Here is a 14,852-nt window from a genome sequence, read left to right as displayed (position 1 = left end):
GGGTCATATTTCAATATTATAATGTAATCTATTATCATCAAGACAGTATATTTTTAGCAATGATAAACTCACTACCTTAAAATTACTGCTTAAAAATATTCCAACCTTAATAAATTATTATCATATTTGCCTAAAACTCAGGCTCCAAATAATTTCTACCCATTTATTCTAGTTATTCATTTTGAACTACACAAAGTAATTCAAACCCTAATCTGCATAATGACCTTTTCTCTGTCTTTGGTCAAGGAATCTAGACCCCATACATCCTTCTAATGAAGTCTAACCTTCCATTATCTTGCCTGAATAATTACTTATTTTTAACAGTACCTAAAGTCTTCTTACATCTTCTGTTTTGGCACTAGATGGCATCATGGTATTCCTAGCATTTGGCCATTTGTTAATATATTTCCTACCTAGACAGGTCTTTTGAAAATTCTACATATAAATTGTATTATTTAAAGGACTCTTCAAAATGTTTAGTCTGCTACCCCGTCATTAGTCATTCTTTGTTTATTTCTTCAGAAAATATTTTTGAGTGCCTACTATGTTGCAAGAATAAGTTTTGGTAGAATAACAAAAATGTCTCATTTCCATGGATATTCATTTAACTCATCTCACTAACTTTGTAATTTTTGCATAAGTTTTGTTTCTTCAAATCTTAAAGAACTGCTACCCAGGGAAAAACAAGTGCAAAGCCCTTGGCATCTTCCTCAAGATCATTTTGTATATTATTACAGATTAATAAATCAATAGTTTTGTTGTCTAGAATGATACAACATAAACTGGTGTTTAAATATTTTCATTTTCATCATTAGAACTTCATGATTTTGTCAAATCCCTCAGTAAAATAAAAACTCACTACATCAACAAGTATTTGTTTATTATTCAAAAATCATGTTTTCAAAAGAGGAAGATCTTGAACTAAGGCAATGCGTGGGTATTATTTCGAGAGGAAACAACAAGAGCTAAGATTTTAGTCAACATATATTTATATAAGATATATATATATATATTCTTGTCCCTGTGTTACAAATGAAAAAGCTGAGGTTCAAAGAAAATAACTTGTCCAAGGCCCCTTACCTCATAAAAAGTGGAACACATTTCCAATCTGTACATTCTTACACAAGACATTGTGTTCTTCACTGTAAGATCAAAGGAATTTTAAGGTACTTGAGGAGGGATAACAGATCATCAAATGGTGTGCAACAAAAGACTATAATGGTAACAATTATATAAGGTCCAAGGGACAAAATTGAGGGAAGCCTTCACTATCATCCTGGAGTTTGAACTTTATTCTTCCTGTACCCACCAGGTACAAAAGGTTCTGGAACAACATAGTAGCATAATGAAAAAGATTTTGAGGACATACTGACCTGATCACTGTGCACAGGCTGGAACTGGTTTGGCAGGAAGGAGATTTTATTCTAGTCTGGAAGTAGTAGCCTGTCCTATGTGAGGGCTCAGAAAGATGATGGGCCTGGGAATACAAAGCAAGTGGATCATAGAAAATTAATTAACACTTACCTGATACTTATTAGAAAAAGATATTCAAGAATGAATGACATGACTTATGTTTTAAACAAGGATGACTAAGAAAAATTGTCTATTTACAGAACTAGGAAAGTTAGTGTTGTAAGAAGTTCGGGGGAAGTGAAATAGCTTAGTTCTAGTTAGTTTGAAATTCAGGTGAGAAATTAGCTAATTTCTAGTCTAGACTGGAATTCAGAAGTGAGATCACAGCTTGCCTTTATAACAGTTTGAGAAGCACAAATCTTATAGCTAAAATCATGGAAGAAAATATATTTTATTATGGGAGAAGCATTGGAAAAGGGGTACAGAGGTCCAAATTTAGGGCCTTTGAAAATACTATCAGTATATGGAGAGAAGATAAGCTAGAGAGGATGCAGGCAGACCAAAAAGGTAAATCTGACTGCAAATATATCCATGTTATTTTGATATCCAAGTATTCAATAAAAATTATTTTAAACATTTATCATTGTATGCTCACAAAATCAAGTAGAAAAAAATGTAGTTTCTATTATTAAAATCAGCAAACGTGAAGAACAGTTTAATAACATAACACTATCAAATTGGTATTATGTAGTTAAAATTCTAAAGGATGGTATTCAAAACAAGGGTGGTAATAATTTTACCTTTATAATCCTTTTAACAGTATTTGAGGATTGAACTAAGGACTATGCTAGTAATATCTTGAAATATTCTTTAAGCATATTTTTAAAAATTTTATTGCCGTGTAAAAATTATATACAATAGTGGGATTCATTATGCTGTATTCATACATACACATAAGATAATTTGACCAATATCATTCCCCAGAATTTACTCTTTCTCTCTTCTCCTCCCTCCCCCTGAACCACTTGCTCTAATCCACTCATCTCCCTTTTACTATCATTATTGATATTAATGTTTTTATTTTTATTAGTTCATTATAGTTACATGCAATAGTGGAGTTCACTTTGAGATATTCCTACATGAATATAATACAATTGGCTTGATTTAAGTCCCAGTATTTCTCCTTTCCCTACCCTCATACCTCTCTCTTCTCCCCTTTATTTACTGGTTTTCCTTCTATTTATTTGGGTTTTTATGTGCTTTATAGTTATACATAAAATCACAATTCATTATGACATATTCATGCATGCATGTAGCAGTTTAGTCAGCTTTATTTACTGACTAAATGAAACTCCCTTCTCTTTCTCTAGTTCCCTCCCTTCTCTAGTTCCTCCTCACTTCCTCTTACCCCCTTCATCTCTTCCCTTCTCTTCTGTTTTCATGGGATCCTGTAGTACTTCAAGTAACTATTATTTCCAATGACAATGATTATTGGGACTTAAAAATGAGTTTTTACTAAGTCACATTTTAAAAGATTCCATAGATCCTTTCTGGGGTATAGAAATGCCTAGATTATACATGTTTATTCATGTTGCATGTGAGAATCATGTTACCCCATGAATACCATTTGATTATTCACTTACTCATTAGTGACAGACTACCATTACATATTTGATTTGTCCTTGAACACTTACCTTATTGTCCTTTGGCTGTTTGCATCTAATAAAGATAGGAAAGACCTATGGCTGAAAATGTGACTGGGAAAGAACATGTGGGGATCAAAGTTGGTGAATGCAATCATCCTGGGCATAAGGCACTAAGAGTTATTTCTGAATTAGTTCTATTATGTAAAATAGCTCTGAAGAAAATCAGATTTCTATATTTCATCTCTGGGTTTTAAAACTATATCCAGCATAAAGTTATTTTCCAGTGTTATAATAGGAAGAAATTAAATACAGAATAAATATCAAGAGAGTAAAAGTGTATTTTATTAACAGAACTTTAATGAGTAAATGTTGCCCCATCTTTTGAATATTTGAATTTCAATGTCTTTTCATTAATCACTCATTTTCATGTGTTTCATGAAGCAAATCAAAGGATATTCAAGTTTTTTGAAACTGGTCAATATGAGTTTCCAAATTAAACTGTTATGTCTCAAAAGGTTGAAAAAGATATACTCAGATTTTTTATGTTAAATATTCTAAATTCATTCATGTGAATATATATGTGCCATCTAAGAAAACGTTCCTGAAGACAAGCTAATGGCATTGTTTGTCTTAGAAGACCATGCTTGTCAATTTTGCCATGCAAAAAATGACATTTAAGATAGCTGAGCAGATTGCCATGTAGTTTTTCTAAGGATAGGGTGACAATTATACATTTCTACCTGAGGTTACTGTTATTTGATGAATGAAGTAATTTTTAATAAGACATATTTGCTCAAATGATATTTATATCAGAATATTTAAGTTAAGATTGAATTTGAGGTTAGAATATTAAAAATTAGTGCAGCAAAATTTATGTAAATTGCCTTTTTTGATACCACAGAATGATGAATTGCATTATCTTGCATGTATGTTCAGCTCTGGTGATGTTAAATGTTTGTCCTTATTTGCATCTGCAGGTACTTTCTCAGTTGTATTTCAAATCCTTCATAAAATATGATATGGAAACATAATGCATGTCATTAGTTTAGCCACAGGAGGTTGAATAAATGTATTTCTTTTGGTATGTGTTTCTAATAAAAAGTAATTTTGATTTAAATTAGCACTATCTTTTTTTTTAGGCCTCCATTCCTTTGAAGGAATTGGAGCAGTTTAACTCAGATATACAAAAATTGCTTGAACCACTGGAGGCTGAAATTCAGCAGGGGGTGAATCTGAAAGAGGAAGACTTCAATAAAGATATGGTAAATTGGTTGTGATAAAGTGTGAATGAACTAGGAGTAAAAATGAAAAAAAAATAGAAAGAAATTATATACTTCAGATCTCCAACTGAATTCTCAGAATATACCTCGCACATTATGTGATTCTACTGATTTTTAGAAATGCAAAGTATTCTTGTTGACCTTTTATATCAAATGCCAAATAACTATGGTCTGTTCATATAGGAGCAATTACACACTCTAAAATATACTTAAATTTATTTTGACCTGATCTGTTTTTGAACTTGGAGGGAAATATGTAATAGAAATAGAGTCAATCAAAAAATAAACTAGACATTTAATAAGAATTTCAGCTATCATAGATAACTCTTGTTTTGTGTCAGTCATGTGTTTGGTCATAAAAGGGCCAAATTTACACAATATATATTTTGTTTACCAAAGTTTCCTACAAAGTTATTTTAACAAAAAAATGAGTAAATAGTATAGTATATGATTAAAATATGCCATGCTGCTTATTTCATAGGAGTAAAGAAATATGACCATGTGGGCTACTTATTAACTAAGAACATTCTCCTTCAATCACAATTTCAAGATGCCTTTGATGTTTCGCTCTGGCTTAATTACTTCTGCATCACATCCCTATTCACTGACTTTTATTCTTCCCTTCACCCTCCTTTCCACAATTTTTTTTTCTCCTTGTTCACTGCCATCACCTCTGTGGCATTCTTAACCTTTACATGCATCTTTCTGGAGATTTTCAGAGATGTATTAATGCTAGGGTCTTCTCAAACAATGCTTGCAAGCAACATCAGAAGGCAATGTATCAATTTTAGAAAATAGCCATGTGAAACAATAGGAGAAATATTTTCACCTACCACTCTTAGTTCCCACTGGTATCACTTCTGATTTCCTGGAGCTGCCCAAGTTCATACTTGCCATGAATGGGCTTTGGTGGTCTTGCCAACTCAGCTCATGGAAAGAAAGACAAGAAGAGCTTTCCAAGATACTGAGTTCCAACTATCTCTACTTCATGTTAAAGAAGAAAGCAGAGGGCACCAAGATGAAAAGTACTGCTTACTTCTTGGTTTGATCACAAACACTGTCCTAAAGCCCTGGTTAAGGGGAAATAAGTGAAATCTATTTTGTTTAATTTTTTTTGTCCTTAGAAAATGTTGCAGATTTTTGAAAGGCATAATAAAATAAGTAAGGTCTTTTATAGACTATGTATATGTCCATATTATTGTATACATTTCAATAGACTATTAATCAACAAATCTCAGAAAAAAAAATCCCATTTCTTCTAAGCAAAATCAGTAGGGCCTGAGTTGCATATTGAAGTTCAAATAAGTATTAAAGATTTAAATGTGTTACATCTAATACCATAAAAATAATATAAAAGTACCCAAACATATGATATGGTCATTTTTTTAACCTTAGCATTGCATACCTTCAGTAGCATTGCATGGTAAGCCTCCTTAATAGATAATTTCATATTTTAAATTGAAAAATACAAAATTAGCGATGAAAAGCCAAATGGTCACATATGTACCTATATTAGACCAGCATGTATTCAAATTATTCCACTTTTAAGTATATAAAATTAAAATATTGTTCTTAGAGTATAAAAACAAATTACACATTAAAATTTTTTGAAGCTATTTTCTCAATCCATATTTTAACACTTATTTATTTAAAGTTAACATATATGACATTTTATAAACAATTTGCAATATTTGACAGCAATTCACTACATCATTTTTTACAAATTCCCCATGTCCTAAATTTGAATGCCGAGATTTCAAATATAAAACAGATTATTAGATAAAAAAAATTCTATACATATAAATTTAAGTATTTTCATTTAGTAGCATGTTAGTATTTAAATTTTTTACCATTTTTCATACACATACACACATCCATTTAATTATATGGATGAGTTAACATTACAAATAACAAGGTTAGTTTATTTGTACAGACTTTAATTTCTAGAACTGTACTAAAAAAGCCAAAACATTCAAAGCAGTTCATTTACCTGATGAGAAAGTACCTTTACTCCTTCATCTTCGTACATATGCCCCTAAAATTGTTCTGTAGAACTAGATGGGAGAAACTTACTTCTTTTAAACTCTAAAGTATAAAAATAATAAAAGAAAAGCTATAACCATTGTATCTTTTAAGAAAGTTCCCTAAAAGTTTTAAAATTGGAGTTTTTGTGTGTGCTTAGATAACATGTTTTATTATCTCTGTTAACAATGTACAGCTTAAAAAAAAAAACAAAATGAAGACTGTACTTGTTGTTTTTAATCAGAGTGAAGACAATGAGGGTACTGTAAAAGAATTGTTGCAAAGAGGAGACAACTTACAACAAAGAATCACAGATGAGAGAAAGCGAGAGGAAATAAAGATAAAACAGCAGCTGTTACAGACAAAACATAATGCTCTCAAGGTATTAGAGCTAAAATTATAATATACCTTGCCTGTGGTTTTTTTCATATGTAGGGTAAAATTTATTTATTGTGCAAAAATAAAATCTGCTTAAGAATCTTAGTCACAAAAATTCAATTTTTTTCTGTTCATATGTGTGCTTTATTTAGCATTTTTGTGTGTTTTCTAATTTTAAAAGATGTCACTTAAAAGATGTTTCAGATTTTTCTGAATAATATTGAAAGGTATCAAAATGTATCATTCATAGTATTTATACATTTAATTTTCTAATATAGTTTATAAACAACATTTGTATTTGTATTGAGAAAGCTTCCTTAACTGCCAGAATAACCAACATATATTTTGATTTTTCCCTGCTTCCTTTACTCTAATTTTTTTTCTTAATGTTATAGTAAGTCCAGGGTTTTGGTGTCCTAATACTTATTTATTAAGGCCTGGATGTTCCTCATTTTTATAAAAAATAAAGTTTATTGTGCCTTTAAGAGAGTCACTCTTTGCAACTAATTAAGCATCTATAAGAGTCTAATTTCATTTATATAGGAATCCTCAAAAATATTTGTAATGCCCTTGAAGAAGAACTGCTACTTTCACGTATCCATGTGACTCATCTGGATTGTACAGAAAAACAGAATACATTGTTGGGGTTTTTTCCCTATAATAATGATTCTTTAGGAAGTTCTTGAGACTGGATGTATGAAAAGTTTTGTGAAACAACCTTTTTTGTATATGCTTTGCAATATTCACTGTTTGCATGCATGGCTGATTTTCTAATACTGTTAATTGCCAAGCTCTTCATTGTAAATCACTCTTTTAGAGTTATGTAGCTGTATAGGTAGATCCACCTAGTAGGTGGCTGGAATCTGCTTTCTGTATGCAAATGAGAGGATAAAACCTGTTTCCCTATAGTCAACCAAATAAACACTGCTGAGAATGTAATTACACAATATTGTGCCTATAAGCAATCCATGAGGAAAGTCTAATTGGCCAGCAGGTGCTCAGAAGGTAACTGCTGATAAATATAGTAAATAGAAAAGGACTCTTCCTGGAGGGAAATGCAAAAGCAAATCAAATGGATTCAGAAAACTCTGTAAATCACACCTTTGTGACTGTGACCAAGACTTCAAAAGCATCTATACTGGTCACATGATGACATGTATCCTACCAAACAGCAGTGTTTAATGGTTATCTGGCATACCTATTAAGAAATCTATATAATGTCTCTATTTTTGCATATTACACATCATTTTGTGCTTACAAAATCGAAGGAGTTTCAGATTTATTACTACCAAACCCTTTTCTCTTGGCAGAGATGTGAGTTGTATCACAAATAAGGCACAGCTCAATTTTAATTCACGTGGCTGTATCTTGGTACCTTTGAAAAAAGCAGCATCCCTTTTGACTCTGTGCAGGCATTTATTACCTCCACAGGAGGGTTAGAAATACAACATAAAATGTAAACTGCACTAAATTTCATATACCCAATTTTAAACAAAATAAAGCAGGAGATCTTAATCATTCACACAAATTTATCCTATAGGCGATTATTGGAAATCATCAATTGTACTGGCCAAATTAATTTATACCACCAAATGTGGTAACTATGTTAATCTGCCAAGAAGTTCCGATGCTAGTCCTTATGAAATATTTCAATGAAGGTCAAAACTTTCCAAGCCAATGAATTTTTCAGCCACCCTTTGATATTTGGTATTTTCTTTAGTTGGAGTTAAATCAGTACATAATATCCTAATTGCTACCTCTTTGAAGAAATGAAAGCTTATTCAGAGCTTTTATGTTCCCATGAGTTATAAAATGGCATTCCAACTAATTCCATTGATCATAAAAGACTCTGAGTGTGATTGTAGGAGCAAAATGATTGATTTCACCCCTTTGTTGATTCATTAAACCAGTCACCCTTGTTTGTCTCATCAGGTTGATTTAAAACCCCCTTTGTCATCTCTTTTTAAAATAGTTAATCTTTTCATATTTTGAACATGATTTGGTATGATAATACAAAGTTGGCTATGTAAGCCTTGAAAGAAAAATAATTTGTATTTTTAAAACACTGAAATTTAAAATATTTAAATTGCTATCTTTATGTATATTTATAATTATATGAACAAGAGTCATTCTTCTACACATGTAGCTTGAAAAATTCTTATAACTAAAATGACTTTATATTTTCAATCACACAGTGTTACTGGCCTATCAAACTTTTATTTTCAGGTATTTCTAAAACCAGGAATGTATGCTGCTTGGCTATATAAACTTAACATTTTGTTTATAAGCCCAGGACTTAACATGTAAATTTTAGAATCTTATGTATTTTAAAAGTCAAATATAGACTCACTGTTTTTGCAACTATCTAGTTAAGTGAATTGTGTTAATATATTACACTGTTCCACATAGACTACCCAACAATTTATTTAGCTCACTAAAACTATGGTGTGATTTCTAAACAAGTTTAAACATGCTAAGAGAAAATACTTTAAATGTGTTGTTCAGGTTCTTAGCTTCTGTATCTAGGTCTTGCCATGTAAATACATAATTAAATCATTTGTATTTTTAGCATTTAAATGTGATTTAACAAGTGTACAAAAAGATGAGGGACTCAAATTATTTTTATGAATAACTACAGCCAGAATTGTACTGTACTTATATATTGATATTTTAATAATATCTGCATCATGAACAGGATTTGAGGTCTCAAAGAAGAAAAAAGGCTCTAGAAATTTCTCATCAGTGGTATCAGTACAAGAGGCAGGCTGATGATCTCCTGAAATGCTTGGATGACATTGAAAAAAAATTAGCCAGTCTACCCGAACCCAGAGATGAAAGGAAAATAAAGGTAATGTTGTTTTAGAATGTCAATACTAGATTTTTATTGCTACAGTTTAATTACTTTAACTTAACCTGTAAGGATCATATTTAAAATATTAATGTTCCTGTTGCCTCTATTAATGTTCTCTTTGATTTGATGCATTTCTTTGTATTGTGTTTTGTTTTAGTAAATGTATTGTATTAAATGTTATTCAGTTGACATAATGTTGAATGAATAAAATGTTTTGCTTTTAGACAATGTAAAATGAATTAAGAAATGTCATGTGTTTTCTGGTAAAATTGTAATTGACTTTGTGTATCTTTGTTCCAGATGAACTAATGACTTATCGGTATATGGACGACTTCTTTCTCATGTTAGCACATTCATTTCATCAGAGCATCTTCACACATCACTGTCAAATCTCTATAGATTTATTTGCATATTGTCTGAAGATGTGTTTTTCCATTATTATTTTACATTTTTTTGCTTCATTCTCTGTTGAGTTCCTCAAAACTTTAAAAGAAAATAACTTATTCACTTACCCTCTAAATTACATTCTATATGGATGGTCCCTAAAATAATGAGTAATCACTCCAATGTGGGTCAACCCTCAAAGCACCAGAGGAATCAGAAGAAAGAAAATTTTAGATCAATTTCATATTTTCTAATTAGAATGTCTAAAACTGAGCATTCAAATGATAATTGAAATAATATTTGGATTCTTGAGTGAGGATGACAGTGACACCTTCCATATTTGTAAATTTTGAAAGATGACAATAAAGGAACAACAGCCTATGAAATTTCTGAGAGAAGTGTTTGCTACTTGTAGGTTGGTTGATGTGGTTAGCTAACTGCCCTGGGCCCTGTATTGGTTTTGCTCAATAGGAAATTGATCGTGAATTGCAGAAGAAGAAAGAGGAGCTGAATGCAGTGCGTAGGCAAGCTGAGGGCTTGTCTGAGGATGGGGCCGCAATGGCAGTGGAGCCAACTCAGATCCAGCTCAGCAAGCGCTGGAGGGAAATTGAGAGCAAATTTGCTCAGTTTCGAAGACTCAACTTTGCACAAATTGTGAGTTGTTACTGGCAAACCCACATATGTGTTTGCAACTACTACTCTATTAAAGAGGCCTACTAACAACAACACAAAAAAATCCAGGTGCAATTTCAAACTACTTATGTGCATTTTGAAAGTGAGCAGTTTCTCTCACTTTGGGCTTCTGTAACACTAGTGCTTCATTTTGAAGTTTAAAACATGATAAATTAACAGCTAATAGGAAAAGCCCCCTTACCAGAAATGAAAGATACATCTTAATTTTTTTTGCTGCATCATTTTTCATAACATTGGCAATGTGAATTTGTCAATTTATCATACATTTACTTTACTTCAGTGTCTAATCCAGAAATATGTATTGCTTTCCTGAGATCATCCCATGCTAATTTTACTTTTTTACTGTATATATGGTAAATAACAAATATTTTGTGAAACATATCAACCTGCCTAAGGCCATATCTTATTGATTCAAAGAATAATAGTTTAGACTTTAAACCTGGTTAACTTCTTAGTAGGTCACAGTGATTATTGGAAAAACTTGGTGCCTAGCAAGATGGTTGGAAAGTGATGTCAGATGAACAATACCATATAATGTCATTACAGAAATGGTACAAGCCAAAATGAAAAGGAATGACTTCTTTTTAACAACTGAATGGAAAGTTTGTGTTTCTCTCTTTCAAAAGGCAATTTAAAATTGTAATCTTGGTCTTAGATTTTTATTTGTAATAAGGTACAAACTACAAAAATTTTCTGACAAACGCATTTTCTTTTCCTATTCTGGGTTCTTGTAAGGTGAAGAGGAATGATGAAAATCTGTAAATATCTAACAAAATACATCAAAAGACCAGATTATAAAAGTCTGAACAATAAGGCTTTATAATTATGTTGGATTGAATAATATGAAGCAAACAGACATTCAACCATTTTGACCTATGTAAATGACAAATGCATGTGGTTCAGCCCATAAATGAAATTTCTTGGGAAATTTTTATGATATTGTTGATTCCATTTAATAGGGCATATACTTTAAATGTGTCTAAGACAATTAAAATAACTATAAACATATACAGAAAATATGCTACATATTATTATTATTTATTTTTATACTTTAAGAAAGTTCACTTATATACTGTTTTCTATGAAATCCAGTGACCCAAAGTTTAATAGCAGTTGAATATTCTGAGTAGTTGGAAAGAATAATCTAAAAAAAGATTGAAACTGTATTACATTTTAAGTCTAATTCTAACTGATTGAACATTTCAGCCTATTATTCTTCATACTAGATGTTATGAACATAATATGTCATTAATCACTCAAGCTTACACTAACAGAAAACTGTATCTGCAGATGCAAAATGAAGGGAGAGATTAAAGCAACCATATAGAAAAAAACTAATAAAATAGCTTTGTCTTGATTTAATAGGTCATTTACGCACAAGTCCTTTGCTTTGAATTATATGACCAACTCTTTTCTGCATTTCAATTTTCCCTGTCTGAATACACCCAGTATGAAGCATCCAATTTGTTAACAACCTAGTCAAGTTAAATTACTCAAGCTTTATGTTTAAATAAATACAGAATTAAAAATCTTCATAAATCACCCACTTAAAATGATGTATATCCCTAGACATAGTAGGCTCTTAACAAATATTTGTACAACATAATGATTGGTGAAATAAAAGAAAGATATGAGAAATGGTTTAAAAATTTAAAGTGAACTATAGTAAAATAATGAGATTTATTTTATTAAAAACTATTCTTGAGTTCTGTTTATGAAAATTCGAAAATTTAGGTCTGTGTGATGGGGGCTTCTTTAATGTTAATTCTTGATTGTCCATGATGATAGATGTAATCCCAAAATGTATGAATTATAATCAATATCACAATTATATTTTAATTGGATTTAGTTATAACTGAAGGATGATAGAATATAGGTAGATATGTAGAGTGATGCGTAAATATACAAATAGAAAAAGATATATCCAAAATGTATCTTTGTATTCCACTGACCACAAATGTATTTGAAAAGTTGATTTCACCATACACATTAATTAGAATATGCTTCCCAATGCTTTCACAATGGAATCACTTGAGATAGCTACAGGACAACTGTTTAAATGAGAAGTTGTGTCTGAAATAATTCTACCATGGCCTTCATGCAGTATAGATGGTCATAGCTTCAAAATTCCTTTCCTCCCCTTCATTCTCTTTCTGTTTCTCTCATCTTTATTTCTCCTAACTGGTCCCTTTCTGATCTCTCTAGATATAAACTTGAGATTTGTAGTTAGTCTTCCATGTATTGACAGTAGCAATTCAAGAGAATAGATAGCACTCTAAAGTGCCTAGAATTTGAGAACTTAGTTTAAAATGAGAAGTTAATTTTCTTTATTTCATAGATGAAGACTCAGAAATTGGCTAAGCGGTGTAAATTTAATGCACGCAAGTGTCTGTGTCAGAATTAAATATGACTGTAGTAAATCTCAGAAAAGCCCTGGGACTTTGTCTGAGGGAGCCACGAAGCAGCCCTCAGCCAGACAGGAGTGCTAACCAATGCATGATAGACTATATCAATAAACAGTGGTTCTCAGGACAAACTAGGAGCCCATTAAGAAGGGACAACAGACGAGGAAGAAGGCAGTTTAAAGAGTTCCCCATATATTCACCAGGGGAAAAATCTCATCCTACTTAGAAAATAAACATTCAGGTTTTATTTCCTATTGATTTAGAGACTAGATTGCTCATTATCAAGCACTGACTGGAAACTGAACATAAGGAAATTTCTGTAGGATTCATTACAACAGCAGTGTCTAGTAGAAAGAACAATCTTTGCATTGGATAATCCTTAATTTAAATCCCAGTGACTTGTTCTACTAACTGTATGATCATGGGTTCACCTATTTTAGCCTCATTTTCCTCATCTACAATGGTAATAAGGATATCAGTGATGATGTAACAAGGTAATATTTGTAAAACATCTGCTGCATTGTGAGCTCAATGAGTCAATGTTTTCTTTTTATTTCTGTACAACACTGAAAGAGACATTATTTGAAAAACACAATATGTGGGGCTGGGATTGTAATTCAGTGGGAGAGTGCTTGCCTAGCACATGTGAGGCACTGGGTTTGATCCCCAGTACCACATAAAAATAAATAAATAAAAGAAAGATAGTGTATCCATCTACAACTAAAAATTTTTTTAAAAAACTAATATATTTTATCTCATTAAGAGAATTAGACTCATCATGCTCCATTTGTTGAAAAAGTTAACAGATATCTGATACATTTTTTTCAGTGCTATTGCACATAAAATTCCATAATCCATGGACAGATAGTTTTTTCCAGAGTCACAGAATATTTGTTGGAAATTTCATGCAAAGCTGGTGACTCTATCAATGAAGGACATGATTCTATATAAACTTGTTGTTGGAGTAATATCTGAATTCTTATTTTCTACAGGAAGGTGAAGAGCAAGATAAGAAAATAAAATAATAAGGGCTCTGAAAAATTATAATACATCTTTGGTAAACTACATTTGGCAATTAATCTCAGATGGCCCAAGGAAATGCAAGCACAAAATTCCACAATAAGGATACCACCGTAACTAAATGCTCACGTGGAACTTCTGTACAAAATAAGCTCATGGACTAAAATTTACAATGAATGTGGAGAAATATTATTTTTACAATTGGTGTTAGCAGAAAATAAAAAATCAAATATACACATAAGGAAGTTAAAGATGAGAGGACAATCAGAAAATAATATTGAAATAAACATTTCTAATGTCCAGAAGTAAAAAGCAAAATAAAAATTTTCAAGAACAGGCCATTTTGAAAAGTTAACAGGAAGATATAAAAAACAAAGTCTATAAATAAAAAAAAATATTGAAATAAACAACTTTTGAAAAAGTGAATCCATAGGTAGAAAATAATATATTAATGAAAAGATGCTGAGAAAATTGCTTTGCTAAAAGTCATACAGGATGTGGATAATAGAATAAAAAGCTTAAGCATATGCATAAAAAGAATTTCAGATTGCAAATATGGAGAGCATGGAGAAGAGAAAATATTTTATATAAATGACTGACACTTAATAAATTCCAATTTGCATGAATCCTTAGGTTGAATAAAGCTCTACCAGTGTGGAACAAACAAAAGTGAATCCATACTTAGATAGCTCTGAATGAAACTCAAAACATCAAATGACCAAGATGGTATAATAAAAGCTACTGAATACAAAAGACAGAATACTTACAGGATAACAATATCCACAGCAGACTTTTCATCAACAATAGGTATTAGAATATA

The 14,852-nt window shown here is 31.2% G+C and overlaps 1 protein-coding gene across 7 annotated transcripts in view; it reads left to right on the top strand.

The window, feature by feature from the left end:
* Dmd (dystrophin) overlaps positions 1–14,852 on the top strand; it is a 2,062,171-nt gene that overhangs the window by 819,551 nt on the left and 1,227,768 nt on the right. For 6 of the 7 annotated variants that reach the window (XM_071606751.1, XM_071606749.1, XM_071606750.1 and 3 more), the window contains 4 exons: positions 4,139–4,261; positions 6,546–6,683; positions 9,375–9,527; positions 10,386–10,568. In XM_071606751.1, coding sequence (XP_071462852.1) covers positions 4,139–4,261; positions 6,546–6,683; positions 9,375–9,527; positions 10,386–10,568 — 597 coding nt within the window. The remainder of the gene's footprint in view (positions 1–4,138; positions 4,262–6,545; positions 6,684–9,374; positions 9,528–10,385; positions 10,569–14,852) is intronic. The other variant, XM_071606753.1, reaches the window with a different exon arrangement.

The sequence above is a fragment of the Marmota flaviventris genome, chromosome X, assembly GCF_047511675.1.
Source record: "Marmota flaviventris isolate mMarFla1 chromosome X, mMarFla1.hap1, whole genome shotgun sequence".
In the NCBI taxonomy this organism is placed as follows: Eukaryota; Metazoa; Chordata; class Mammalia; order Rodentia; family Sciuridae; genus Marmota; species Marmota flaviventris.
Note: the sequence above shows the minus strand (reverse complement) of the source record. Positions and strands in the feature narration are given on the sequence as shown.